This window comes from Medicago sativa, chromosome 1, assembly GCF_051527215.1.
Source record: "Medicago sativa cultivar Bolivia chromosome 1, Bolivia_mono, whole genome shotgun sequence".
Classification (NCBI taxonomy): domain Eukaryota; kingdom Viridiplantae; phylum Streptophyta; class Magnoliopsida; order Fabales; family Fabaceae; genus Medicago; species Medicago sativa.
The window spans coordinates 61970510-61996052 of record NC_140749.1 but is presented as its reverse complement, the minus strand read 5'-3'; the positions used below and the strand labels follow the sequence as shown (position 1 = coordinate 61996052).

Genomic DNA, 25543 nt, shown 5'->3' with positions numbered 1-25543 from the left:
CAAAGGATGAAGAAAAGATGAAGATTCCATGACAAGATCCATGATGTCTCAACAAATCTTGGCTTGAATCTACTCCTAACTACCTTGCTTTGTGTTTCTCTCTCTAGAAAATGCCCTATTCTCTCTCTAAAAACCAGAAAATATGAAATAGAAAATGTAATAATAATGGAAAGAGAAGAGAAAACTATTTATATGGGCCATATTCGTGCTGGTTCGCTTAAGCGAAACAATGTCCGCTTAAGCGAACAACCAGGGAATCTTCCATTGTCCATTAAGAAGCTGCCACGTGGTCCTTATCTTCTGAAATTTGATGAACTTCGCTCAAGCGAGCCGTAAGCGTACAGGAAGCTAACCATTCTAGAGCTCTATGGAACTGGTTCGCTTAAGCGAACATGAGGTCGCTTAAGCGATCTGAACTTTTCTTCATGAGCGAACTGAAAGCGTGCTAGTAAGCGAACATTCCGGTGCTCTCTGGAACTGGTTCGCTTAAGCAAACAGGGATTCGCTCAACCGAACTGACCTTGGTTCAGGAGCTTCCTTCTTTTGGTCCTTGCTTGTCATTTCCTGCATAAATTGGGTGGAATCAGGCATGTAAAGCATAAATGGTTCAAATACACTCAAATGGTAGCTTTTCCTTAGATAACTTGCAGAACAAGTCACTAAATTGCCTAGATTAACACATAAAATATGTTACTTTTGAGCACTTATCAGCTATCCACAAGTTTCCAGATTCAGTAAGGGAGACAAAAATAACTTTAGGCATGCAAATTGAGGATTATAAAGGTTACAAGTTAGGGGCCAACATAACAGGAACCATACAACCTGCTGAGGAGGAGGGAGTTTTTACAACTAGACTACCAAAAATCGGAGGAGAAATTGGTAAAGAATACAAAGGCGTGACTTACAGGCTTATGGGCGAGTACGACATCGACAAAAAGGATGCCAAAATTGGATTTGGTCTTTCCAATTAGGTATGTTAAATGTGCTCAATATATTGTATTTTTATCATTGTTAACCGAATCATCCAGATTTTAGATATTCATACTCAAAAACATCACAATCTAATTTGACAAGTTTACAATGCAGAGATACCTGCTGCTGCTGCTACCATGAGGGATCAGCCAGCACAGGAGGGTTTGAGCTTAGTCATTTTTTTTTAATCTAGACAAAGGCTACTGTAATGTTTGAGATATGTAAAAGCTAATACTGTATGCACGTATGAGATGCAAAGGCTACTATAATGTTTGAGATGATGTAAAAGCTATTACTGTTTGTTTGAAAATAACTTGAAAGAGTAATTAATTAAATATAAAATTGAAAATAATTCGTTAATGATATAGTGACAAGCAATCAAATGCTTGTTGGATTGTAAGAAGAGTGTGTGGAAATGATGCAGGGAGATTGATCAAATAGTTTATTTGATACTTTAGTTGCTCATTCTTCCCACATTGTTGTAATTGAATTGTAATTTATTACAAACAAAAAAATTAATTGAATGACTATTAATGATAATTTTTTTCCAATTAATTATTGATGATGATAATAACAAGGAAAAATCGATGGAAGACAATGTTTTAAAAATTAGACTAGATCGGCCAATCAGACCAGAAACCAAAGGGGTAATCGGGTGGAGTCAAACAAAAAATCGATCATGTTATCAAAGCGGTGTGAACCGGTCGAAACCGATGAACCGGAGATTTCTCTTAACCGAGCGGGTCAATATTGTCCTTTTCAGAAAAAATAACTGAAAAAAGAATAAGAAAAAAAATAGAAGAAGAAAATCTTGAGAATTCAACCGGCATTTACCCTTTATTTCCTTTAAAATGAAAATGGTATTTTTTTCGATGGAGATTTTACACTCCCACCTCTTTGGCATCGAACAAACATCTTTCACCACTTGCAATTCAAACCAACCGCTCATAGTCCTTTATGGTTCTTCAATAATGAGCGACAAATGCATTCACATACACTCAGTGGAAATTTAATGGTGTGAGTGATTGAGTGTGACTCGTTCAAAGATGTGCACAAATAAATTACCTTTATGACTCCTTCAATATATTTAAAATTTTCTTTATTTATGGATTTTTTTATTTATTTGATTCACAATATGTGATAAATAAATGTGAATTTGATTAATAAACTTGTGAAACCACATTAATTTATGTAATAATTTTTAACATATTGTAGGTTTTTACTGTCAAAAAAAATATTGTAGGTTTCATGAATGTTTTATAGATTTTTTTAGACTGAGTCATCCGGTCAATTTAGTTCAATACCTATATAATTTTATTTCGGTTACCGGTCTATACAACCGAGTTATCGGATTTAATCTTGTTTAACGATGCGGTTCAACCAGTAATCCATAACCTTGCCGAGTCGATGTCTGGTCCAATATTTAGAACAATGATTGAAGAAATTTAAAGAGAGAATAAATTACGTGTTTTAATCAATTAAAAAAATTATGCTTGATACATTTTTTATCTTCTTATTTCACTCACTCAAGAAATCGATTTTAAAATCATCTAGTTTTGGTCCATCTTTCAAACTTTTGAATTAAAAATTGATGATATATCATATTTCAATTGACGTTTTTAGGAGGATTTATGGTAATTTCATGGTTGTTGATCATTTCAGATATTTCATTTGGTACAGATCATGTTCCTAATAGTACTCTGAGCATTGTTCCATCTGTTTCTTACTTGCCAAGAATTTTCCTTTTTACACTTAAATGCTTGAACCACTAAACTGGAATCAATCTCAATCCGAAGATTGATCCATCCTTTTTCACGAGCAAGCTCAATAGCCCTCAAAAGACCTCTAATATCTGCATGATAAGATGTGCCAATTTCCAATGGATTAGAGAAACAACCTAAGCATATCCCCTCATTGTCTCTGAAAATGCCACCACAAGAAGAGTTACCTGGATTGCCAGAAGAGGCTCCATCTGTGTTACATTTGATCCAGTTATGAACTGGAGGCTGTCAGATGATCTCAGTGATAGAAGGAGACTTAGGATGATGGATATTCACTTTGAAAATCTTCAAAATAGTAAAGTCTCTAAAAGAACTGTTTGAAGCTTTTTTTGTGTTATTACCTGACAGGGAAGTATTGGTAATGATAGATGAGATTTCAGACTTCCAATTAGTTATTTTGTTGTTAAATCTTGCGTCATTTCTAGCAAACCAGATACCATTGAGAAGATTTACTAAAGCAGGTGTTATGATAACCTTACATTGGAGAGACCAGGCTCTATTACAAAGATTCTAAATATCACCCAAAGAGCTAAGCTGAATAGAAAGATTAAGGGAAGATGCAAGCCAAGACCAAAGTCTCACTGCATAAGAGCAAGTAAAAACCAGATGATAGGTTGTCCCAAAACTTGTGAGGCAAATATTGCAAATTGAAGGCATATGACAACCTATCTCCATTAACTTTTCATCAGTAGGAATTTTATCATTCATAAGTCTCAAGATAAAGATTTATCTGGATGGGGGAATGTCTGGAATCCATATGGTCTTAGCCCAACTTAGATTTATTTGAGACTGTAGTTTGAAATCATAAGCATTCTTAAGCTCCAAGTCACCACGAGTAGTATGACTCCACAGTAACCTGTTGAACAAGTAAGCTCAAATTAGGGAACATCTGAGACAAGATTTCTGGAATAAACCATTGACCATTGACTATAAAATCAAAAACCTTTGATGTTAGAGTATAACTGATAATGAAGGGGATATTGAGAACCAAAGACAAAGGAGCTCCACACCAGTTGTCATTCCAAAAGCTAATGTCTTGATCATTTCCAAGCAACCAAGCTGAATTATCATTAACAGAAAATTCTTCATTGACACTGCTCCATATTGATGAGTATACTTGATGTTGAATAGGCTTTCTGTTTCTAAAAACTCTAGCCTTAACAAAATAGCCTAGTCATCTTCTGATTGCGAAAGCTTCCATAAGAGATTAAGACTAGTTGAAGCATTCAAGTCTTTGAAAGATATTAAATTTCAAGCCTCCTTGAGATAGATGCCTACACACTTTTTTCTAAGAGATTCTGACAAGTTTTCTTTTTTCCACATCACCACTCCAAACAAAATTGCTTATCTATCTTTTCACTTCCTTAATTAAGGAGACAGGCCAACGCGCATACATAAAAATAAAAATAAATATATAATACTATTTAAATTTGAATTATGACTAATTAATTAAATTTATTGAAGAAATATCTTAAAGCAAAATTATAATATTTTTAAATATAATAAGTAGTTTATTTAGATATTTGTGCTACTTTCCTAAAAAAAATATATTTTTGCCACATAAAATATTAAATAAACACTTAAATATAATATTTAGTGGGTAAGATCAAATTAAGATATGAAGTTTGTTGAGATATTAATATTGAGAATAAACATGAAAATAAACCGTTTTCCTACATGTATGACATAAAAGAGTAGAAAAATTTGTTTTCCCATATTTATGGCATAAGAAATAAGAAATGAGAGTATAGTGATTTTCTATATCTATACCATAAAAAAAAAATGACTTTTTCACTTGCAAAATGACCATTAGACCCGTAGAACTAAAAAAATCACGAGTTTAACCGAGATTTATTGTGAAATTTTGTTGGAGATTGTTTTTTTTTTAATAGTATACATAGTAGAAGAAAGTAAAATTAAGAGAGTGATAAAGAGTTAAAAGAGAGAAAAGAGAACTAGAGGATTCAAATAAATTTTAAGCAAAATTATACTTATCGTTATTTAACTTAATTTTAAATAACAATTTCGTCTTTTATCTTTTTTTTCACGTCATTTTTATTCTCTGGATATGTTTGAATATTAATTTTTTAAACATTAAATCTAAAATTCATATGAAACATGAATAAAAAAACATATATTTAAACACTAAGAACGCATATCTAAATAAAATCATATATTTGAATCTCGACAATCATAGACAAATTAATCAAAAGGATAAAAATGACATGAAAACATAAAATAAAACAAACAGAATTGTTAACTGAAATTAAGTTAAAAACGATAGAGTAATTTTGCATGCATTTTACTAGGGGTGTTCAAAACCAAACTAATCCAATAGAAAAACTGCAAATCGAACCAATCAAAATCGAAATCGCAAAAAACTGTATTTGGTTCAGATGGATTCAAAACATTTTCTTACTCAACCGCATGGTTGGTTTAGTTTGCGGTTTTTTTTATCTTACCAACCGAATTAATTCAAACCAAACCGCAACATAAGAAAAACACCAATTAAACATATGTTACCTAGACCAATACCCAAATAAACTCAATGATTTTTTTTTTATAAAATGACATTTATTTTCTCATGTTAAGTTTATTCTTTGTTTTTTATTTCAAAAATTTATTTATGTGCTACTTAAACTTTTAAAGAATGATAAAATCTTAGTTTTTTGAATTTCTTACAAAATAATATTACTTTTTGTCCACGTTTTTAATTTGATTTTAACGTCGCAAACAAAAAATTGCATTGTCTTGAAAAAACCGCATCAACTGATCCAACCCAAACCGCATTGACTCGGTTTGATTTGGTTCAAATTGTATTCTATAAGTCAATCGAATCAAACCAAAGTACATTTTTATCTTATGATCCTCGAAACCGAACCAAACCCAACCGTAACACTCTGCATTTTACTACTCCTTCGCAATGCTTAGAAGAGAATATGGATAAGATAAATCCTGATTTTGAGACGGTGGAAACCTGCCATCAAGGCAAAGAAGAACACAATTAGATTTTGAGAATTCCTCTACAAAAACCTTCCACACTCCATTAGATTTTACTACCTTATGATATCTCTCACCACCACCACTCTGGTGCTGCCGCCATTATCATTGGTCACATGTTCAGCGGCGCGTCGTCCACATACAACTACGGTCAAAACTGACAGAAAACAAAGGCAAAACAATGCAGGTTTCAGCGGCGAGAAGAAGGAATTGTCGTGGCATTGCGTGCAAGGTTGTGGTGCTTGTTGTAAGCTTCAAAAAGGTCCTTCTTATCCATCTCCTGAAGAAATTTTTACCGATCCTTCAGATGTTGAGGTCCATTTTCCTATGTTTTCTATGTTTTTATTTAGTGTGTATTATAATGATAATGATGATTACTATTAGTATTTGTCTTTTTACACTGGTTTATTGTTTTATTTATGCTTTGATTATGTGGCAATGAATTGAATTTCAGCTCTACAATAGCTTAATAGGACCAGATGGATGGTGTATACATTATGAAAAGAGTAGCAGAAAATGTTCCATTTACTCTGGTCAGTGCCCACACCACACCATCACTCTAAAGTTTTGAATGTTATGATTTCTTATGGGAATGTTAGCTTTGGAGTTTAACTTGTATGTTTTTTTGTTCTTTTTCAGAGCGTCCGTATTTTTGCCGTGCGGAGCCTGAGGTGTTTGAATCTTTGTTTGGAGTTAAACAGAAGAATTTCAATAAGGAGGCATGCAGGTTCACCTTTCTCACTCACTTTTCAAATTAATTTCTTTTACTTTCGTTTATGGAGAATCAGATTATGAAGTAGTTTATTTAGTTGAAATGATTTTCTTTTTATTTTAAATGAAAGATAATTACTTTGGTGGTATGTAATACTGATATGCTAGTGGCCTATGTTTTTTCTTTAAAACTCGATATCTGGTCCAAGAACCGACTAATCCAGGGATCAATCCCATTGTCCACTTGTTAGTATAATGAGGGTTAATTATCCTTTGACTTTTATGTATTTCATGAAATTGGAACAATTTCGGGCTTTCGATTTGAAGCAGCATTTAAATAGGGTTAGCATTTTGAGATTCTACCTCTTTACTTCAATTTGCATTCGGTGCAGCTATGTGTCAGAATTTTATTGAAGAACCTTACTCTGTGGTTTCTTTTGTTTATGAGGAGGTTCTGTCATCAAGCTTTTGAGGCATAGAGTATCTCTATGTTAGGATGCAAAGTTAGTGATATGATAGATAGATACAATGAAGTAAACAATTGTTAGTTTTTGCCTCTATATGCTTTGAAGGATAGTGGTGGACAATAAGCTTAACAAATCATGCTAGTGGCCTAATGGATTCATTATGACCTGGCATAGTATGGTTCACGTTATAAGTTAACAAATTTCTTAAGAAATGGCCACATCTTCCTTGAAGTGGCCATGAGGTGTTTGAGCATGAGGTATCAACCATGATTCCTTACCTTACAACAACAAAGAATGATTGCTTATACTGTTACTGCCAAGTTCCAAGGCTAGCACACTTATATTATGAATTTTTCTAAAGCAGAAATCATGTTTTGAATTTTGTTATTATTCTCTAACTTTTCATATTGTCTTTTATTCAGTTTATCCTAAGACACCCAAAGTGTGTGTTTCTTATCCAATTTCTTTGTTTTTTTCCCTTGTAGTTTCTGCAGGGACTCAATTAAGGCAATTTATGGTTCCAATTCAAAGGAACTTCATAATTTTGACGAGTCAATTAGGAGTTCTTCTTCTAGTTAGAGTGTTGAACTCTTTATTGATCAAGGTCAGTTTTCTTGTCTTTTTTGTTTACCATAATGTTGGTTAGAGTTTTCTTGTTTATAAGTTCTAAATATCTACAATTTTTTGAACTGACATAACTTCTGCATGAATCTAGAAAGTAGAAGCTAACAGCACTTAAAAAATAGCTATATTTGATAGGTAGTAATAAACTAATGAATTATCATTGCCTGTTCTTCTATTGGAATTTATTGTTCATTGAAAATATAACTAGTTAGATTTCCCATATCTTATTTTGGGCTAAGTGAAGGATTCATATGAGTTAAACACTACCCAAAAAAACAAAAACTTAATGATGATTAAAATGCATCTAATAAGAAATTATTGTTAAAATAAGTGCTATGGCATGTAGATCACACGAGTTTGGGTCCTTGATAGAACTTTAGATAGTTAAGTGAAAGTTGTAAACATTAATGAGAAAATTATGAGTTCTGAGCTAGTCTGTAAGTAATCTCCTTTTGACCATGTGCTTAACCTTACTCTTCAAAGTGAACTCTACACTTCGAAAAATATTGATACATGGAAGTAACTTTCTGCAGAACTTGTTGGCCACTAATAGAAGTCATTCCTTTAAATTCTTCCAGATACCAATATCTTGACTGAATGTGGGACGTGGGTTATGTGTGGTACTTGATGGAAGGAATTATCCACACAATGCATATGTTGAAGCCTTTCAAGCACTCTACTGTTATTGAAGCACAACCACGTTGTTGGTGGTATTCTTAGACCACCAATTTCCATTCCAAATTAGATATCGTTGCTGTGGGGTGGCGTGCCAGGTTTTTGCTTCTCCTCTGGCGGCATAATTACAAAGAAGCTGCTGGTTCACAATTCAAATCCTCACCCTACTGCAGTGATGGCTAAATTTTGATCACTTGGAAATGTAATATTAGATGGACAGTTGTTCATAAAATATAAGTATGAACCGATTTGAATAGGCTAATTTCATTATTCTACTCAGGGTTGGTTTTAAGATTTTTAGTGCCCTGTACAAACTAAATGAATGGTGCCCTCGTGTATTCTAATGAAGAGTTCATGTTACTATCTTTGTTATGATTATGATTATTATTACGTTGATGCACTACAGTTTGCAGTAGTTACTATCTTCTTTTACGTAGCGACAACCAGGGTCTAAACACGAATTGCCGGAAACACGAACACCGACTAGGCGACTATAGTGTCCTCAAAATCATAATGCCAATAAAATTGATGCTATCCGTGACTTTCATTTATATCTTGCTTATTTGTTTCTATTGGATTGTTGAGCAAAAACCTTTAAAGTGCTACATAACCCTATTTTTTATATACAGATTTATAGATTGGGATAGTTACATGTTTAACTAGAAGATTTTTTTTTTCTTTTCATCCCTTTGCATAAACAAAATTTTGTGGTTAACCTTACTCTATACAAGGCCTATTTTGTTTACTTTCATCATATTATCGCACCACCAAGGCCAAGCTCATCTTCAATGTCATCTCCATCTTCAAATAACTTCAAAAACTGAGCTTGGTCCTCTTCTTTTCTTTTCTTCAGCCAGAACTTATATGCACCAAATACTCCAAGAATCAGTACGATTGCGGCCAAAGCACCAAGAAAAACCAGAATTGCAATGTGCTTTCCGCGTTTATCAGAAGAGCTGGAAGCTGCAGAGCAGGAATACAATCAGTTTTGTTGATATAAAATATTATAAAGATTACCTTGCAAAGGAGCATCAACAGTCCTCCTTGATTTACCATAAAATTGATGACATTAAAATAACTTAAATAAAAGTCTTCTAAGGCTTGCTACGAAATGCAACAAAGTGGAACTAACTATTTCTAGCGTACCTACTACCAGTATAAAACAGTGAAGCATACAAGAATGAAAAATAATTTAAAAAACCTTATGTGCCTTCTCTTTAATCAATACAATATTCCTCCATCTAGCAAAAGTATAAATTCTTTTGAGCAACTTACCTTTTCTTCCATAAAAAAATGAAGGAAAAAAGTACCTGTATTTATAATAAAAATCCCTACAATTTAATCTAAAATGGTGTTAGACCCACTCAATTTGTTTAAGTAGACTGGAGTTGACTCCTCTAAAGTCAGGAGTACCAGGTAGATGTTAACAACTTCATAGTTCAATACACTATTTTTCCAACCAACTGTCATAAGTTCATTTTTTATCCTCTAAAGTGGACTCAGTTAAGAGGAGCTAAATCCAATTAGTCACTAGTTAAATCATGGATGTATTGTAGTCAAATGTTGTACCAACTTTTGTGTTCCCTGATACTAAAGAATATGTGAAGCACAAGGGGAAATGCATTAATCTAGTGTAACTACTAAACCTTCAATTCAAATGGTTGGGTACCACGGTTAATTTTCAAATCAGCTATAAATCAAATGAGCTAATAACAAATTTGTTAAGACGTTTATTTATACAGGGGATGATTACAAAGAAAACACAATATAGGAGATGGCAAGACCGCAAGAGTAATTTGCTTCACCATTTTTTTTCTCTCTATCATTATTAGAACCTTAAAAGTCTAATGAACTTAAGCAACTCATCTGCTAATTTAATTTGAATACCCAAGTTATTCACGGTGATCAACTTTAACTCAAGTGAATTGAAGTTGCTTGCTTATTTGTTGACATAAATGCAAAAGAGGCTAGAGCTAGCTAGAGAATGAGAGAATCATTGAACAAAATTGGGTAGTCGAATTGAAGTTTCTTGCTTATGTGTTGACATAATCTCACCAGAACTAGAGATTGAGAGAATCATTCATCAAAATTGAAATCACATACTTTTGAATAAGTAAACAACTTTTGCAATGGCATCAACTGGGTCACAAGTACGTACCCTTTTCCAAATATCTAGATGATGTATTCATTGGTCAAATAGCATCATGAAGCAATAAAGAATATTCATGGTGGAAATAAAGAATCTACAAAGCAAAAGTTGTAAGATACTCACCACCAAAAGATAAGCAATCTGGACACAGAAAAGTAGCATTGAATTCCTTTTCCTTGAACCTAACATATTCACCACGGGGTGCAGTAAAATCAGAAGGACAAAACTCCCACTCGTCAAAAGCATCGTCTGAAGTAATACTGTTTTCCTCATATAGTCCACACCGCTTGCATTTTTTACTTGAGAAGTTACTTAAAACCTGGAAGCACAGAGCAAAACCTCAGTAATTGCTCAAAAAGTAACACATGCAATATGCAACCCAAACATGATGAAGATTGAAAACACTGAAAAAACACTGTCACAAATACACTTTTTTTTTTCCGAGGAGCCACCTGTTCCTGGGAAATTTTGGTTGATAAAACAAAGTTTTCTTGTAGTGTAAGCAAATTACTCAAAGTTCATGTGTGGAAGATAGCAGTTACTCGAATGGCTGCTTGTAAATATACACATTACTTTCAATTATTATGTGAATGATACACTTATTGTTTGGACAAACAACTTAATTAAGCGCTTATCATATAAGTACTTATGTATTTCTTTTTTAGGATTACTTATGTCTAAGTTATTTCTATAACAATAGAAAAATTAAAGTCAACCTATTTTCATATAAGCTATAAGTTGTTTTCATATATATCATAAGTTGTTTCCAAAAGCTATCCAAAGCAGTCTCACATGTATTTATGTCGGTAGATAAACTTACATAAGCCAATCCAAAGACACCCTTGCTCTAAGAATATACAACCAAATTTGAAAGTGTAAACAGAAAGACTAAAACACGTGTATTACTTGATTGATTAACTAATTTCTAATGAACTACCTCAGAATGGACACAAAATCAATTTTACCTTAATTTTATAAAGCATGATAGAATCTAACCTGCCAAGATTGTTGACCATTGTAAGCATAAACAAAACGAGCTCTCTTAACATCTTCAAACACGTTTTTGTTCTCCCCTTCACAAAGGAAATACACAGTTGTAGTCACTTTTAGCCACTCGTGCTTTTCGAAGATCTCAATTGAACTCAACGACACAACTGCACATAACATCAACCCTGCACAATTCAAATGCAAATGCAAATGCAATCAACAACATTTACACAACAAATACACATGGATTATAAACCTCTGGAGCACCGACACTTGAGACGACACTAACACGCACATTGAATTATGTCATTTTCTCAAATTATTACGTGTCAATATCCGCATTGTGTATGATGCATGTGTGTGTATCTGCGCGATCAACGAATTATAAATAAAGATGAATGAAAAATTAAAGAGAAGAAGTTAGTTATACCTGGAAAGTTGGCGAAGAAAACGAAAAGTGCAAGAGAGATTCTAGAATTGGACGCAGACATTGGAGTGAGAGAGAGAGAGAGAGAGGATGAGCAATGAAAGGAAATGGAAGTTGAAGAATTCCTTTATTTCAAAATGTTGTTAGTTTGAAGGAAGAGTGGAAGACTTGACGTGGCCGCGCGTGATTGGTTTGTTGGGTGGGGAGTCTAGTCTACGATACGTGTGCATTACGCACCTGATCGCTGCTAATTCAATAACTTTGCCGCCAATAACTTCCATTGACTTCATAATCAACTACCATCACGACTTTCTAGAATGCATAGGATTAAGTTGATTGGCTTTGTGGTCAATTTTTATAATTTGTTTATGCTATTGTGGTATTGTCATCCCTATTGTCGTCAATTTTTATAATTTTTTTTTTATGCTAGATATTGTTTATGTTTGTTTTTTTGTGATTCATGTATTTTTATTTGTTTTTACTGTTTTATTTGCTCCAAAAGAGCATCTTATAATGCAATACTAGAATTGCAGTTGTTGACAAAGCCTTACTTCAACGCAAAATTTGGAGATCAGATACATCATTTACACTATACTAGAATTAATGTATTTCGTTATAAATATAGACTAGATACATCATTTACACAATAAACTTAAAAAGTCAATTGTTTCTTATAATAAGAACTGGAGGAAAAAGTTCTCAAAATTTGGGAATTTTCTTTATGAATAAAAATACATCTCCAAAACTATCTCCTCTCAAAACCTTCAATTCTTTTCAGTTGGTTCTTTTTTCTTTCTTTTTTTAGTTTCAAAGTCCTCCTATCCTCTCTTAAACTTTTAAACATGCCCTCATGATGTGTTTGCGAGTTGGATTTTGGATGGAAATACTTTACAGAACTAAGTCTATATTTTAGTATATATTTGATATTTTTAAAAAAAATGAAGAGAATAACGTGATATGTAACATGTAATATCATTTATTACATGATATTACATCAAAGGGATGACCCAAGTCTATGAATTATTCATTAACGGAGCGAGAAAATAGAGAAAATGCCAAGTCTATGAATGCTAAGTTCTGGTGACGACAATTTTTATGATTTTCTTTTTATGCTAGAATTCAGAAAGTATAAACGTCAATTTTATGCTATAAGTTTATTCATTAATTTCCTTATTGTAGAATTATTCTTTCACACAAGTTTAGTACAAGATTTTACAGTAACCATGTTACTAATGCAAAATATTTACTGACTTTGTTAATCACTGACTTTTGTCAAGGAATTATCTAACTAATAATCACTTTTAGTGAGGTATTTCCTCAGTCAACAACGTTTTCTCCGTCTCTAGGTTCAAATATGAAACATTTCTTAAAAGAAATGAGTTCAATTCCACTTCCAACACATAAATGTTGGTAAATTCAATGTAAGCATTGCAATTAAATTCAAATTATTTTATTTAAGTATATATGTAGAGCTATCACAATATATGCTTGATTGTTTCTCACTTCAACAAATATTCATATTTTTTTTTTTTTAAAAGAAATATTCATATTTGTCAAATATGGATATTCATCGGTAATATACTAATAGTTATCTTTTGTTTTTTCTTTATAAGTTATTTTTTGTTTTTTCTTTATTTATCAATAACAATTACTTGTCTCATAAGTTATCTTTTGTTTTTTCTTTATTTATCAATAACAATTACTTTGTCTCATAACTTTTTATGTATCTTTATTTATCAATAACAATTACTTGTCTCATAACTTTTTATGTATCAATGATAAACATTTGTCCCGTGTATGTTTTTATGTATCAATGAATGATGAAGTGGTGAGAAAAAATAAGGAGGAGAGAGAATCATGGAGACAAAAAAATTAAATTAGATCGATGAGAAGACAACTTGCGGAATTTAACAAAGATATGTTGTTTTCTTAAATATATGGTTGACGAGAGCCCTAATAATTCGAAATGAGTTAGAGGTAGGTTAGTCAGCATTCAAACTCGAGTTGTGCTACTGTTTTCATCTTAAACCGAAGTTTATTAACTATTTAAGTGATTGATTGTTATGGACTTACATTAAATTTCTTTTTTTTGTGTGCTTTAGTATATCTAAGTTTTTATAGGTATAGTAATGCAAACTGTTCCTAAAGAAAGATATGTAAACTGAAACGGTGGGTGATTTATAAAAATGCATGACTAACATTTTTCATTAGTTAGACTAGCATTTAATATGAATGTTCCACCAACAAGAATACTGCATTTGCAATTTAAAATCATGTAATCATTTTTTCTAGAGCTTTTTTTGTTCTAAATAATGTAATCCTTTTCTCAACACTTCGAATTGATACATAAATATTTTCATATAAGCATATATATAAATCATGGTTGGGGTGATAGCTACGGTGGGGTGGTCGGATTTGGAGGATTCGTGGGTTTGGAAAGTGGGAGAGGAAGGTACTTTCTCAGTTCGGTCCGCATACAAATTGTTTGAAGTTATTCTTCAAGGGGAGTCAAGATGGGGGTGGAGGAGGAAAAGGTGATTCGATCATGTGTGGAGGAGTCACACGCCGTCTAAGGTGGTGGCTTTGTCTTGGAAGGAGCTTTGGGATCGGATTCCAACAAAACAAAATTTGGCGAAACGGAAAATCATTCCCCTCATGGAGAGTAAGAATTGTCTTTGGTGTGAAGGGTTGGAGGAAACCACCACTCATTTGCTTGTACATTATTCTGTGGCTAATGAGGTGTGGACGAAGATTTTGATTTGGAGTTGGATTAGTTTTATTACTACCCATAATGTTTTTTCTCATCTTGAGTGCTGTTTTGCGGAGTTGAGAGGAAAGAAGATCCGAAGGGGTTTTTGGCTTATTTGGCATGCGACAATATGAGTGTTGTGGAGAGTTAGGAATGATAAGTTGTTCAACAATGTCACTAAAGAGGTGGATGAGGTGGTGGAGGAAATTAAAGTTTTCTCTTGGAATTGGTTTTTGTACCATCCTAAGGCGTATCCGTGCTTATTTTATGAACCGTGTTGTCAAAAAGTGATCGTACAAATATCATTTCTCTTTATTGTATGTCTCTTTTTGCGCCTAGCTTTGCACTTCTTGTGTGACTAGTGCTGAATATATTTGCTGTTAAAAAAAAAAAGGACATATCTATCCCATTGCAGAAAACGCGAATTAAGTAAAGAGAGAATAAATAAAAGAAGGGAAAATCTATCTAATCTTCTACATGGTTCAACTAATTAACTTTTTTTTTTTTTTTTTGAAATAACTAATTAACTTGTATGTTGAACAAATCATACAAATTATGTAGAATTTGGCAGCGCAACTGGAGTACAACCAAAATTAACGAAATTTTAATAAAGCTCCAAAATAAAAAAGGAAGATAAAGAATAAAGGAGCATATACATATATGTGATGTAATTATTCATTAGTTATATATCAAGAGAGGCCAAGACAAAAGTAAAATAGGGTCATGAATTTGATACAACTGTATGCATAACGTTAGATTAAAATCACCTATATCAATTTAACGTCTTGTAGTCGGATGTACCATAAAGCTGTTGACAGGATCCAGATGATCCATATTGCCCAGATGCATGAATTGATTACTTAGCTGTATGAGCGAGAGGATTCTCATTGACAAAATTACCCGGTGGATTATACTCGCACGCGATGAGCATGCCAGTACCGTTGTTCTTGCAATGCTGCAAGGCACATCCAACATGCGTCGAATCCCTCCACACAATCTGCGTAAAATGCTCACACATCTTTGGTGGAGGCTCACACTTAAGGGTATTGAAACTATACCAAGTCTTCTCCTTGTACCAATAATAAACCGCATCAGAAGGTGTCCAATGCAACTTCTTTCCCCAAAACATGTTCTCACCATAATTAGCAGTAGAATGAACCAATTTACAATCGTTATAACGTTCCATAAGATATTTTCTCGCGAAACTTGCGAGATTTTCGTCCCACTTCAATGCCGGTAATTTGTATTCACTTCTCACCCAATTGTGCGCGTGTAGGAACTCCTTAATTAATTCGGTTTGGTTATGCAAAAACGCCGTGGGATTTGGCCTAACGTATCCAAAGAATTTTGCAGCATTGCGACGGTGGTGACCATGGTGACCGTGGTGACTTTTGCCGTGTGGAGGTGGTGGTGACAAAGATTGTTGTGATTGTGTCGCGGTGACAACGGTGGAAAAGATGAAGATTAGAAGAACAATGAAGAATGGGAATGTATGCATTGTGATATTCTTGGGGACTCGTGTTGTCCGAGAGCCCCGGTTAGAATTAAGAGGAAGAAAAATGTTATGGCTTTTTATATTTGTTAGTTAATTACATTTTCTAAACAAGAAATGTAACAAATTTTTTGTTGAGCTGTATTTTTACGGTCTTGCACCTCATGTTGCTATTTTTAACTTCATGGATGAAAATTAATATGATCAGTTCTGTGTGGAATTTGGTAAATTCGAACCCACAGCTGAATGGATATTTTAGACAGCAAAATTACATTGTGAACAAAATAGCGTGGTTTTTGGATGTCCACAGGCCAGGGGTCTATCTATAGTCAAAATCTGAATTTTTGTTTTTTCAGATGGTATATAAAATGAAATAGAAGGAAGACTTTTTTTTTAGACAAATCAGAAGCAAAGACCATATACGTCCCAATTGATAATTCTTGATGTAATATGTTCCATTTCGATTATTATTATTATATATGACTATTATATGAATTTTTTTTGTGCGTTATGACTATTATATGATTGAATTTGATTGGTTTTTAAATTACCAAACATTTTTTTTACAGTAGAACTTAAACATTAATAGATTGCATTAGAATGGTTGCTTGGCAATCCGGCTCAGTTTATGTTTAGGCTTGCATCTATCTATGGTATGGTTCTCAAAATGTTCGATAAGATTGATAGATATCCTAATTTCCAACATCCATGATTCATACAAAAAGAAGATGATGAAAATAATAATTAATCTTGTAATAAAAAAAAACTAAAAGTGCTCTTCTATTTGGACACACATGACATTGTATGTGGGATACAATATAAAATGCACTCAGAATTAGCACATTTTTCTCATCATCATCTTCTGAGTAGAAACAAAATATTAATAAAAATCAAATTGATGAAAACTTGATTTCTGATCAATTTACTTGTGTTGAGGTGAAATTATAACAAATGAACCTAATGACTAATTCAAGACTCAAGTTAGATCCTTTAAGAGTGTAATTGATAAAGTTACAAGTCTTAGTTTATACTTATAGTGCAAAAAACGCATGTTGGTGAATAGAAGTTGTAAAAAATATAAGAAGAAGAACGCATAAACGTAGAAGTGTAGAAAAAACAACAAGTAAAAGTAAATAGAATGGTATTATTATATTGAGTGAGTAACATATATAATTCGATCAATCAATCAGTAAAATATTTATCCCTTACGGACGAATATGTTATCTAACAACAATTTAAAGAACAGAAATGAAGTAATCTGCTTATAGTTTAATTCTACTATTTATAGAAAAAGAAAAAAACTAACTCTTATGGTGCTCTACATTCTATGCGGCTCACAAACCCGTTAGCCCAAGCTCGATGAATTATGATTATATATTTTTGGTTTTCCTCTAAAAAAATAACAATATATATTTGATTTTAACACTATGAAACCCGCTAGGATAATTGTATTACGAAATGCACACGGTGGAGGAAGAAGGATACGTAACCCATTGGCGCTTAACGATCAATTTCAAACACAATCAGCCCTCAAGACAAACCTCCTTAAAACCCATGGCGGCGGTCTCGACATCACCGCCTATGGCTCCGCAATCCAACACTGCACCAACCACCGTCTCATCCGTCAGGGAAAGCAGCTCCACGCTCGCTTCTTCCCATTCTCCATCACACCTGACAATTTCATCGCCACAAAACTCATCACATTCTATGCAAAATCCAATCTCATACAAAATGCACGCAACGTGTTCGACAGAATTCCTCACAAAAACAGCTTCTCCTGGAATGCCATGATCATTGCTTATACTTCCAAATCCCTCTTCAATGATGCGCTTAGCCTCTTCGCGTTGTTTGTTTCTTCCACTGACAACAATGTATCTCCTGATAACTTTACTATGACTAGCATCTTGAAGACGTTAGCGTTGTCTTCTTCTGTGTGCTATAAATCAGCAAAGCAGATTCATTGTTCTGCTCTTTTACGCGGATTTTACTCGGATGTTTGCGTTCTTAACGCGTTGGTCACATGTTATTGTAGGTGTGGTAGGATAGACATTGCGAGGAAGGTGTTTGATGAGATGACGGAGAGAGATATTGTGACGTGGAATGCTATGATTGGTGGTTATTCTCAGAGTGGATTTTATGAAGAATGCAAGAGTTTGTATTTGAAGATGTTGGGTTTGGAAGGGAAAGGGATTCTGCCGAATGCTGTTACGATTGGTAGTGTGATGCAAGCGTGTGGTCAGTCGAAGGATCTTTCTTTTGGAATGGAAGTTCATCGTTCTGTGAAGGATGATGGAATTGAGACTGATGTGTTTCTTTGTAATGCTATAATTGCCATGTATGCAAAATGTGGAAGTTTGGATTATGCTCGTGAGTTGTTTGATGAAATGGGTGAGAAAGATGAGGTAAGTTATAGGTCGATTATTTCTGGGTATATGATTAATGGGTTTGTCGATAAGGCTTTAGATGTTTTAAAGGGAATAGAAAACCCTGGATTGAGTACTTGGAATGATGTGATTCCTGGTATGGTTCAGAATAACCAGTTTGAACGAGCTTTGGATTTGGTTAGAGAGATGCCGGGGTTTGGTTTGAATTTGAAGCCAAATGTTGTCACACTTTCTAGCATTATTCCTTTGTTTTCGTATTTCTCAAACCTTCGAGGGCTGAAAGAGGTGCATGGTTATGCAATAAGAAGAAGTTATGACCAAAATATATACGTGGCAACTGCCATTCTTGATACTTATGCAAAGTTAGGGTTTATTCATTTGGCAAGGCGGGTTTTTGATCAGTCACAAAGTACGAGCTTGATAATTTGGACTTCAATTATATATGCTTATGCTTCTCATGGAGATGCTAGTTTAGCACTTGGTCTCTATAACCAGATGTTAGATAGAGGACTTCAGCCTGACCCAGTTACATTGACTTCTGTGTTGACAGCTTGTGCTCATTCCGGGCTGGTGAATGAAGCTTGGGATGTTTTCAATGCGATGCCTTCAAAACATGGGATTCAACCTGTGGTGGAGCACTATGCCTGCATGGTTGGTGTTCTTAGTCGAGCTGGAAAGCTCTCAGAAGCGGCAAAGTTCATTTCTAAGATGCCATTTAAGCCAACTGCTAAAGTTTGGGGCGCTCTGCTGAATGGAGCTTCTATTTATGGCAACGTTGAAATCGGGAAGTTTGCCTGTGATCATTTGTTTGAGATTGAGCCTGAACATACAGGGAATTACATAATTATGGCAAATTTGTATTCACGTGCTGGGAGATGGGAAGAAGCTCTTAGGATTAGGGAAAAGATGGAAAAAACTGGGTTGCAGAAGATCCGGGGAAGTAGTTGGATTAAAACTAGTGGAAAGTTATTATGCTTTATTGCCAAGGATATGTCAAATGAAATGTCTGATGAGATTTATGCACTGCTGGAAGGGTTGCTTGGTTTGATGAGGGAAGAAGGATATATCTTGCAAGAAGAGTTGGATTATGAGATGTGATAATTTTCATTGAAATAAATCTCTCGTCCCTTGTATACGGCCAGAACAAAAAAGGACACTCAACTTCCGAGATGCAGAAACTAAGCACTTGTATAAAAGGTTTTAAGTTGTCATTGTGATCGTGATCCTTAAGATTGCAAAATTTTGTGGTTAAATACAGTTGATATCTTGATGCGGCCTCAACTACAATCACATTGCGGTCATAAAGCTTTAATATTAGATTTTGGTTCAGTCAAGATTTGATTATTGACAAATTGGCTTCAAATTCCATCATGTGGTATAGATTCCGAGTGTTGGCTGTGTCTCAACTCTGCAGTTCAGCAGAAAAGTGGCCCTGCAGAACTAATAACTTATGGACTATTGATAAACACTTGCTCTAATAGAAATAGATTGATAAACCAGCATCATACATGAGGTTAAACAGTTCCCTACATTTCAGATCTTTTTTCCTCTTTTTCCCTTCAACTTTATGGTATCGAGATTGATACGGCGTGGAACGATGAGACGGTGACTATTATTTTGTGAAAAGCAGGAACAAAAAGGTATAATTTATATTGAGAATGGCTCCACGTATAGGATATTTTTTTAGAAATCACCAAATTGGTGAAGTAAGACATTGGAAGGAATGCATTGTTCATTGATTTTGATACAGCTAGTTGTTGTAGTAGTTGAAAAATCATACAAGAAGCATATTTGTTTGATATTTTTAGTATTTTACTGGTGGGGCTTCTCTTGTGTCTAACTTTTTCTTTTGAGAGCATCTATGCATGATATATTTTCATATTAAATTTACATACTGATATGATACATCTATTCTATGTCCATAATTACATGTTGATTTTATATGTATTAATTTTACAGATTTCCTTTTACATTTTTAATCCATTACAGTCTTGAAAAAAGTTTTCTTGTTAGTAAAGCATCAGATATCTGTTAAGTTATAATAAATTTTCCTTTAATCATAACTTGGTTTGCCATCAAATGTCGTTCTTCTCCCCAACATGAATGACTACTTGGCCTTATATTTTAATGTTTTGTTCTAGAATGCCCGTCATCTTAAAAGTAAATTATTCTTTCCTCACTTACACCAAGGAAGTAATTTGCAATAATGGTACGAAAACACTAGATGCATTATGAAATAAGCATGTGTGCATGTAAATGATAAAGGGTGAGAAAATCCATGATGAGCAGAAGTCATGGAGATGTCAAATTCTTTACTCTGGAATTGCATTATTGTTTTGGTTTTGGTTTATTTTATAAGGGACAAGAGCAACAAGCCACGGACATGGGCCATATGGTTGGGAATGGAATTTTCTTTTCTGCTTGTTTTTGTTGACATTAACCAAATCTGTAAGAGACACGGTTAAGAAGATAATAAAAAGCTTAAGAGCGACAAACGTGCTTGAACTAGACATTAACATGAGGACAATTAACTTAACTGTTCAGTGTTTCACCTCCACAACTGTCACACTATTGATTTGTTTTTTTATAAACAAATTGTATTAACGAAATAAGGGGTACACCATAACACCAACCCTTATAAACAAAACCTTATATGCTACGTAAACATATTAAAAATTACCCAACCAATATGAAAATACAAAAGGGTCAAACTATAGTTACTTCTAATGCATTTTCTACTCCCCTCAACGCAATCTACAATTCTAGTTATGGTATATCAAGTTTCTTTAAGCTAAAGAGTTGAGGAGTAGAGTGCTAAGGAAGTTGAGGGTTCAATCTTCACTCCCATCATAATGCTAAGAATAATAAGATCGTCCATTTAAAAATAACTACAATCTACTTTATTTTACTAAATTTGTTTTAGTCCCGGATTGTTAAAAAATGTATACGTTGATAAAAAAAAATTGTTTTCAAGAAATTTTTTTATGCTAATTTTTTTTATTTATAATAAAATAGTTTTTAACAAATTATATTCTCATTTAACAAATCATATTTTCTTTATTCCTTATAAAAATCATTATCTCTTGTTTTTTTCAAGTACTTTAGTGACCGGAAAATCATCCCTTAAAGTAAATAAGTGACGAATATCTAGAGTTTAAACCCCTGACCTTTGCATATCACAATGTCCTTGTCAATTGAGTTATACTCACGAGGACTCATCAACCCTTGTTTTATATATAAAGAATATAATAAAAATACACAAAATATATATAGACTAAATTTCTTTCAAAAAATATAAATAGACTAAATTAAATTTAAATGATTGGACTATACATTGTCGATGTACAAATATTTTGCATATGTATTTAATGATATGTTGGCACATCAATTAATGAATACGACAACCAGTATGTTTTCATATTTATTAATTGATTTAAAAACACATCATTAAATGTGTGTGTAAAATAATTATACATTTACAGAGTATACTAGTTTGATTCTAAATTAAAATTGAAAGGTTTCTTTTTGGTGAATGAATCGAAGGTTTCTAATATTGCCACAACAGCACAAAAAATAAATGTAAATATTATTAAAATTTGTCAAAACAAATTAATATTAAGTTTGACTTTGGTTAGAAGTATAGTTTGTTTTTAAATATGTGTGTGTCTATATACACACACATATACATACATATAATTGTAATAAACTGTTATTAAGCAATTTTACCGCTCTATTCTAAACACGTCGCTGTTTAACCAGGTTTCTAATGATAAATTGGTTTGGAAAGATGAGAAAAATGGTTTGTACTTTGTCTGAACTGCGTACAGGCTATGTGTTGAGGATATGGTTAATACGACCCATTTGAGGCATATGGGGTTCTGGTCTGGCATCTAGCAGTTAAAAGTTCCTCCCAAGGGGAAGAACCTTATTTGACCAATGTGTAGGGACTGTTTGTCAATGCATGCTCGTCTTCAGGCCAAAGGACTCTGGTGTCCAATTAATTGTGTTAGTTGTAATTCCAATCACGAAGATCTTGCTCATATTATTTTTTAGTGTCCTTTTGCGATGCAAGTGTGGCAAATGACTGGTATTGGGAGCAAGGTAAACTATGATTTTCTTGTCACTAACTCGACCATATAAGCTATTTTTCTTTGATACAAAATCTATCTCAGGAATATGCTCAGCGTTTGGCAGCCATTTGCTGGAGCTTATTGAAGCACCATAACCTTAAACTCTGGAAGAATGAGAATGAACTTTGTGCCAACGTAGTTGATAAAGTGCGTCACCTCATTGAATACCAACAAGATGCTCATTTCATTTATAGTGCGAGTGACGATCAACACAGGGCCGGTCCAAGGGCCAAACCACCCAAGCAAGGGCTTTAGGCCTCAAGATTTTGGGTTAAAAAAAGGCCTAAATATAAGTTAAATTTAGCTATAAATATATAATATGACATACTAATAATCAATATTTATCTAGTTTAGTTTGTCAATTTTAAGGCCTCAAATATCCTTTCGGTTCTAAGTTCAAATCTTATATTCAACAAAACTTGATTTTTTTTTGAAGGAGCAAAACTTGATTTATTATGCTTTTAATAAGCATTGTGTTTTTTTTTTTAATTCCAAGAGGTCTCATTATAATATTTGTTTTAGGCATCTTGTCATGTTGGGCCGGCCCTGGATTAACAAACCACTTTAGCTTCACACACGAGGCTTCTCATGTCGCCGAGCTTCTCGTAAACTGCAGGTCATGATGTACATTGGCAAAGGTTGGCGCCTGGTTGTCTCGAGTGCAATATTGATGCTTCTTTTTCGTAGTCTATGAATCATGTAGGCATTGGTATATGTGTGCGCAACGATGATGGAGCTTTTGTTCTAGTCCAAACCATGAGTTTCTATCCTTTTATGTTATGTTACTGTTGGTGAAGCTTTACGTTTGTTTAATGTTATAGAATGGTTAAGTGGCATGCAGATAGACAATGTCGACTTTGTGGTGGATTCTAAAACAACCAATGACGCTTTTCACTACAACAGACATGATGTTTCAAAATTTGGTCATATCATATTAGGGGGTTAGAGACTCTTTCATTTATAGTTCACAAACTCTCGGATGAAATTCAACAGTCCACAAACAAATGTGATAGCTCATGCTTTAGTTAGAGAAACCATGTTATCAACTAGTCTCAATATTTACTTTATATTCCTCATTGCATCACTGATATTATTATAATGAAATGTTATAAACATTTTATCTTAAAAAAAAAACGTTATATAAAATGTGTAAGAAATTTAATAATTAATAGTTAAGACAAAGGATAATAAATAAGTTGAACTACAAAAGTATTTAACAATAAATAATATTGCAATAGAATAATGACTTAGTAAAAAACAAAGTTAGTCAAAGTTGACAAAAGTTCATTTTTTTTTAAAAAAAATAAATGATATTCATTCATTCAAATTGATAGAGTACATCGATACAATGAAAATTCGCTAAAAATAAAAAGAATGAATCTGTGAACAGACTCCCATCATCCATGTTAATAGCATAAAACGGCAAAGTACTAAAGCCTACACATATGACTATATTTAAGTCTCCAGAATACTCATGTCTCCGGATCTGCAACGTTGAGGACTCCAAAGTCATTGATTTGATCTGAACTGGATCGAAGCTGATCTGACAATCTGAACCGAACAAATATCTGAACAAAACAAGAAAGACAAGCAAGGTCGCACAAAGATGATGAACAAAACAACGTCGCACTAAGACGACGAAATCATGAAAGAAAAAACAAAGTAGATGTGAAAATCACTTATTTCAATAAAAGGGAAATATAAAACGAGTTAGAGGGGTGATTTTGGGTCAAAAATTGACTCTAAATCACCCCTCTTTGGTGGATGAAGGAGAAGAAAATTAAGGTTTTAGTGACGGCTCACAGGAGAGAGGAGGGGAAGAACAAAAGTTCATTTTTTTTAAGAACAAAGTTGATAAAAGATTGTAATTCATAAATGAAAATAATTTTATACTCCTTCCATTCCAAGTTGTACGTCACTTTGAGAAAACCAATAATATATTCATGTTACTTTTCATATTATATCCTTAACTATTTATGACTATCTCTTCTTTCCATTCTTTGATTTATCTTTCTAATACTACTAGTATGGATACCCGTGCCAAGCACGGGCTAGAATTTCGTTATACTTAAAATACTAAGTAAAGATTTGATATCGTTCTCATTTGTCTGGTTGCTCTCTGTGCAATGGGTCAATCCATACCAGTGTTGACTTCCTCGTAAGGCCCAACGATGATATCATAGGTCGGTTCGAATAGTTGCCCACTTAGCTTGGTTAAGAGATATTAATGTGTCAAGTGTGGCTTAAAGTTCTATATTGGATGGAATGGTAAATTTTGAACAATTTATATGTGAGATGACATATATATTTGATGCCTTAAGTTTAGGATGAAGATCTGATATCAATCATACATGTGTGGTTTCTCTTAGTCTAATATGGTGACCAAACTTAGACTATGATCCCTCGAAAGTCCCAAAATTAGGATGAAGTGTTATGTCAGCTTTTGGATGTCATTTGTATAATATTTTTTTCCCTACCCTTTCTTTCATGTCAAAATCCCATTTTCTATCTTCATTTTTTAATTTATTTTCTATATTCTCATGAAAGAAAGGAACAAAAACCTCCCTCCATGATACCACCATAAACCCGTCTTTTTTATCATGTTATGCCTTAGTCTGACCTTATTTGAATATGTCACCATCATACAGATGCATAGTCACACTTCAGAGAGATGCTAATGTCTCATATGTAATTAAAGCTTCACATTGGATGAAAGAGTAGATGATGAGAAAAATATAAGTGAAATGACTTATATACCTAGAGCCTGTTTGGATTGGCTTATTTTTGAGCTTATGCCAAATAGCTTATGCAGATAAATAAGCTTTTCTGTATTATTCATAAGCTTGTCAATGTAGTTTATGAAAAAACAACTTATGAAGATACAATTTTTGTTAATGAGAACTTATGAATTAACATAAAAGCTTATTTATTTGCATAAGCTATTTTTCATAAGCTCAAAAATAAGCCAATCCAAACGGGCTCCTAATCTCTTTAA

The 25543-nt window shown here is 33.4% G+C and overlaps 4 protein-coding genes across 6 annotated transcripts; 2 read left to right on the top strand and 2 right to left on the bottom strand.

Moving 5' to 3' along the window:
* The first annotated feature begins 5610 nt into the window (after positions 1–5610).
* On the top strand, positions 5611–8593 carry LOC146956136 (zinc/iron-chelating domain protein). Of its 3 annotated transcripts, none has more exons than XM_085726995.1 (5): positions 5611–6068; positions 6208–6286; positions 6393–6480; positions 7417–7535; positions 8134–8593. In XM_085726995.1, the coding sequence occupies exons 1-4, from the start codon at positions 5817–5819 to the stop codon at positions 7508–7510; spliced, it is 513 nt and encodes a 170-aa protein (XP_085583121.1). In that variant the 5' UTR covers positions 5611–5816; the 3' UTR covers positions 7511–7535; positions 8134–8593. The 3 variants fall into 3 exon arrangements, with proteins under 3 accessions (XP_085583121.1, XP_085583119.1, XP_085583123.1); XM_085726993.1 differs by having other exon boundaries at positions 8089–8593; XM_085726997.1 differs by having other exon boundaries at positions 5699–6015.
* A 165-nt stretch (positions 8594–8758) lies between these two features.
* Positions 8759–11937, bottom strand: LOC146956135 (uncharacterized). Its single transcript, XM_085726985.1, has 4 exons — positions 11797–11937; positions 11376–11551; positions 10503–10698; positions 8759–9193 (listed from the first exon to the last, which is right to left on the bottom strand). The coding sequence occupies exons 1-4, from the start codon at positions 11855–11857 to the stop codon at positions 8982–8984; spliced, it is 645 nt and encodes a 214-aa protein (XP_085583111.1). The 5' UTR covers positions 11858–11937; the 3' UTR covers positions 8759–8981.
* A 2551-nt stretch (positions 11938–14488) lies between these two features.
* Positions 14489–20343, top strand: LOC146956133 (Pentatricopeptide repeat (PPR) superfamily protein). The gene has a single exon (XM_085726641.1). The coding sequence runs from the start codon at positions 17462–17464 to the stop codon at positions 19514–19516; it is 2055 nt and encodes a 684-aa protein (XP_085582767.1). The 5' UTR covers positions 14489–17461; the 3' UTR covers positions 19517–20343.
* On the bottom strand, positions 15202–16143 carry LOC146956134 (pathogenesis-related protein 1-like). The gene has a single exon (XM_085726650.1). The coding sequence runs from the start codon at positions 16038–16040 to the stop codon at positions 15399–15401; it is 642 nt and encodes a 213-aa protein (XP_085582776.1). The 5' UTR covers positions 16041–16143; the 3' UTR covers positions 15202–15398.
* Positions 20344–25543: the final 5200 nt, after the last annotated feature.

Coding starts and splice junctions, on each gene's coding strand:
- LOC146956136 (XM_085726995.1), top strand. CDS start 5,817: ATGATATCTCTCACCACCACCACTCTGGTGCTGCCGCCATTATCATTG. Junction 6,287..6,392: donor AAAATGTTCCATTTACTCTG/GTCAGTGCCCAC, acceptor GTTCTTTTTCAG/AGCGTCCGTATTTTTGCCGT. Junction 6,481..7,416: donor TTCAATAAGGAGGCATGCAG/GTTCACCTTTCT, acceptor TTTCCCTTGTAG/TTTCTGCAGGGACTCAATTA.
- LOC146956135 (XM_085726985.1), bottom strand. CDS start 11,857: ATGTCTGCGTCCAATTCTAGAATCTCTCTTGCACTTTTCGTTTTCTTC. Junction 11,552..11,796: donor TTTCTTCGCCAACTTTCCAG/GTATAACTAACT, acceptor TGAATTGTGCAG/GGTTGATGTTATGTGCAGTT. Junction 10,699..11,375: donor ATGGTCAACAATCTTGGCAG/GTTAGATTCTAT, acceptor CTGTGCTTCCAG/GTTTTAAGTAACTTCTCAAG.
- LOC146956134 (XM_085726650.1), bottom strand. CDS start 16,040: ATGCATACATTCCCATTCTTCATTGTTCTTCTAATCTTCATCTTTTCC.
- LOC146956133 (XM_085726641.1), top strand. CDS start 17,462: ATGAAACCCGCTAGGATAATTGTATTACGAAATGCACACGGTGGAGGA.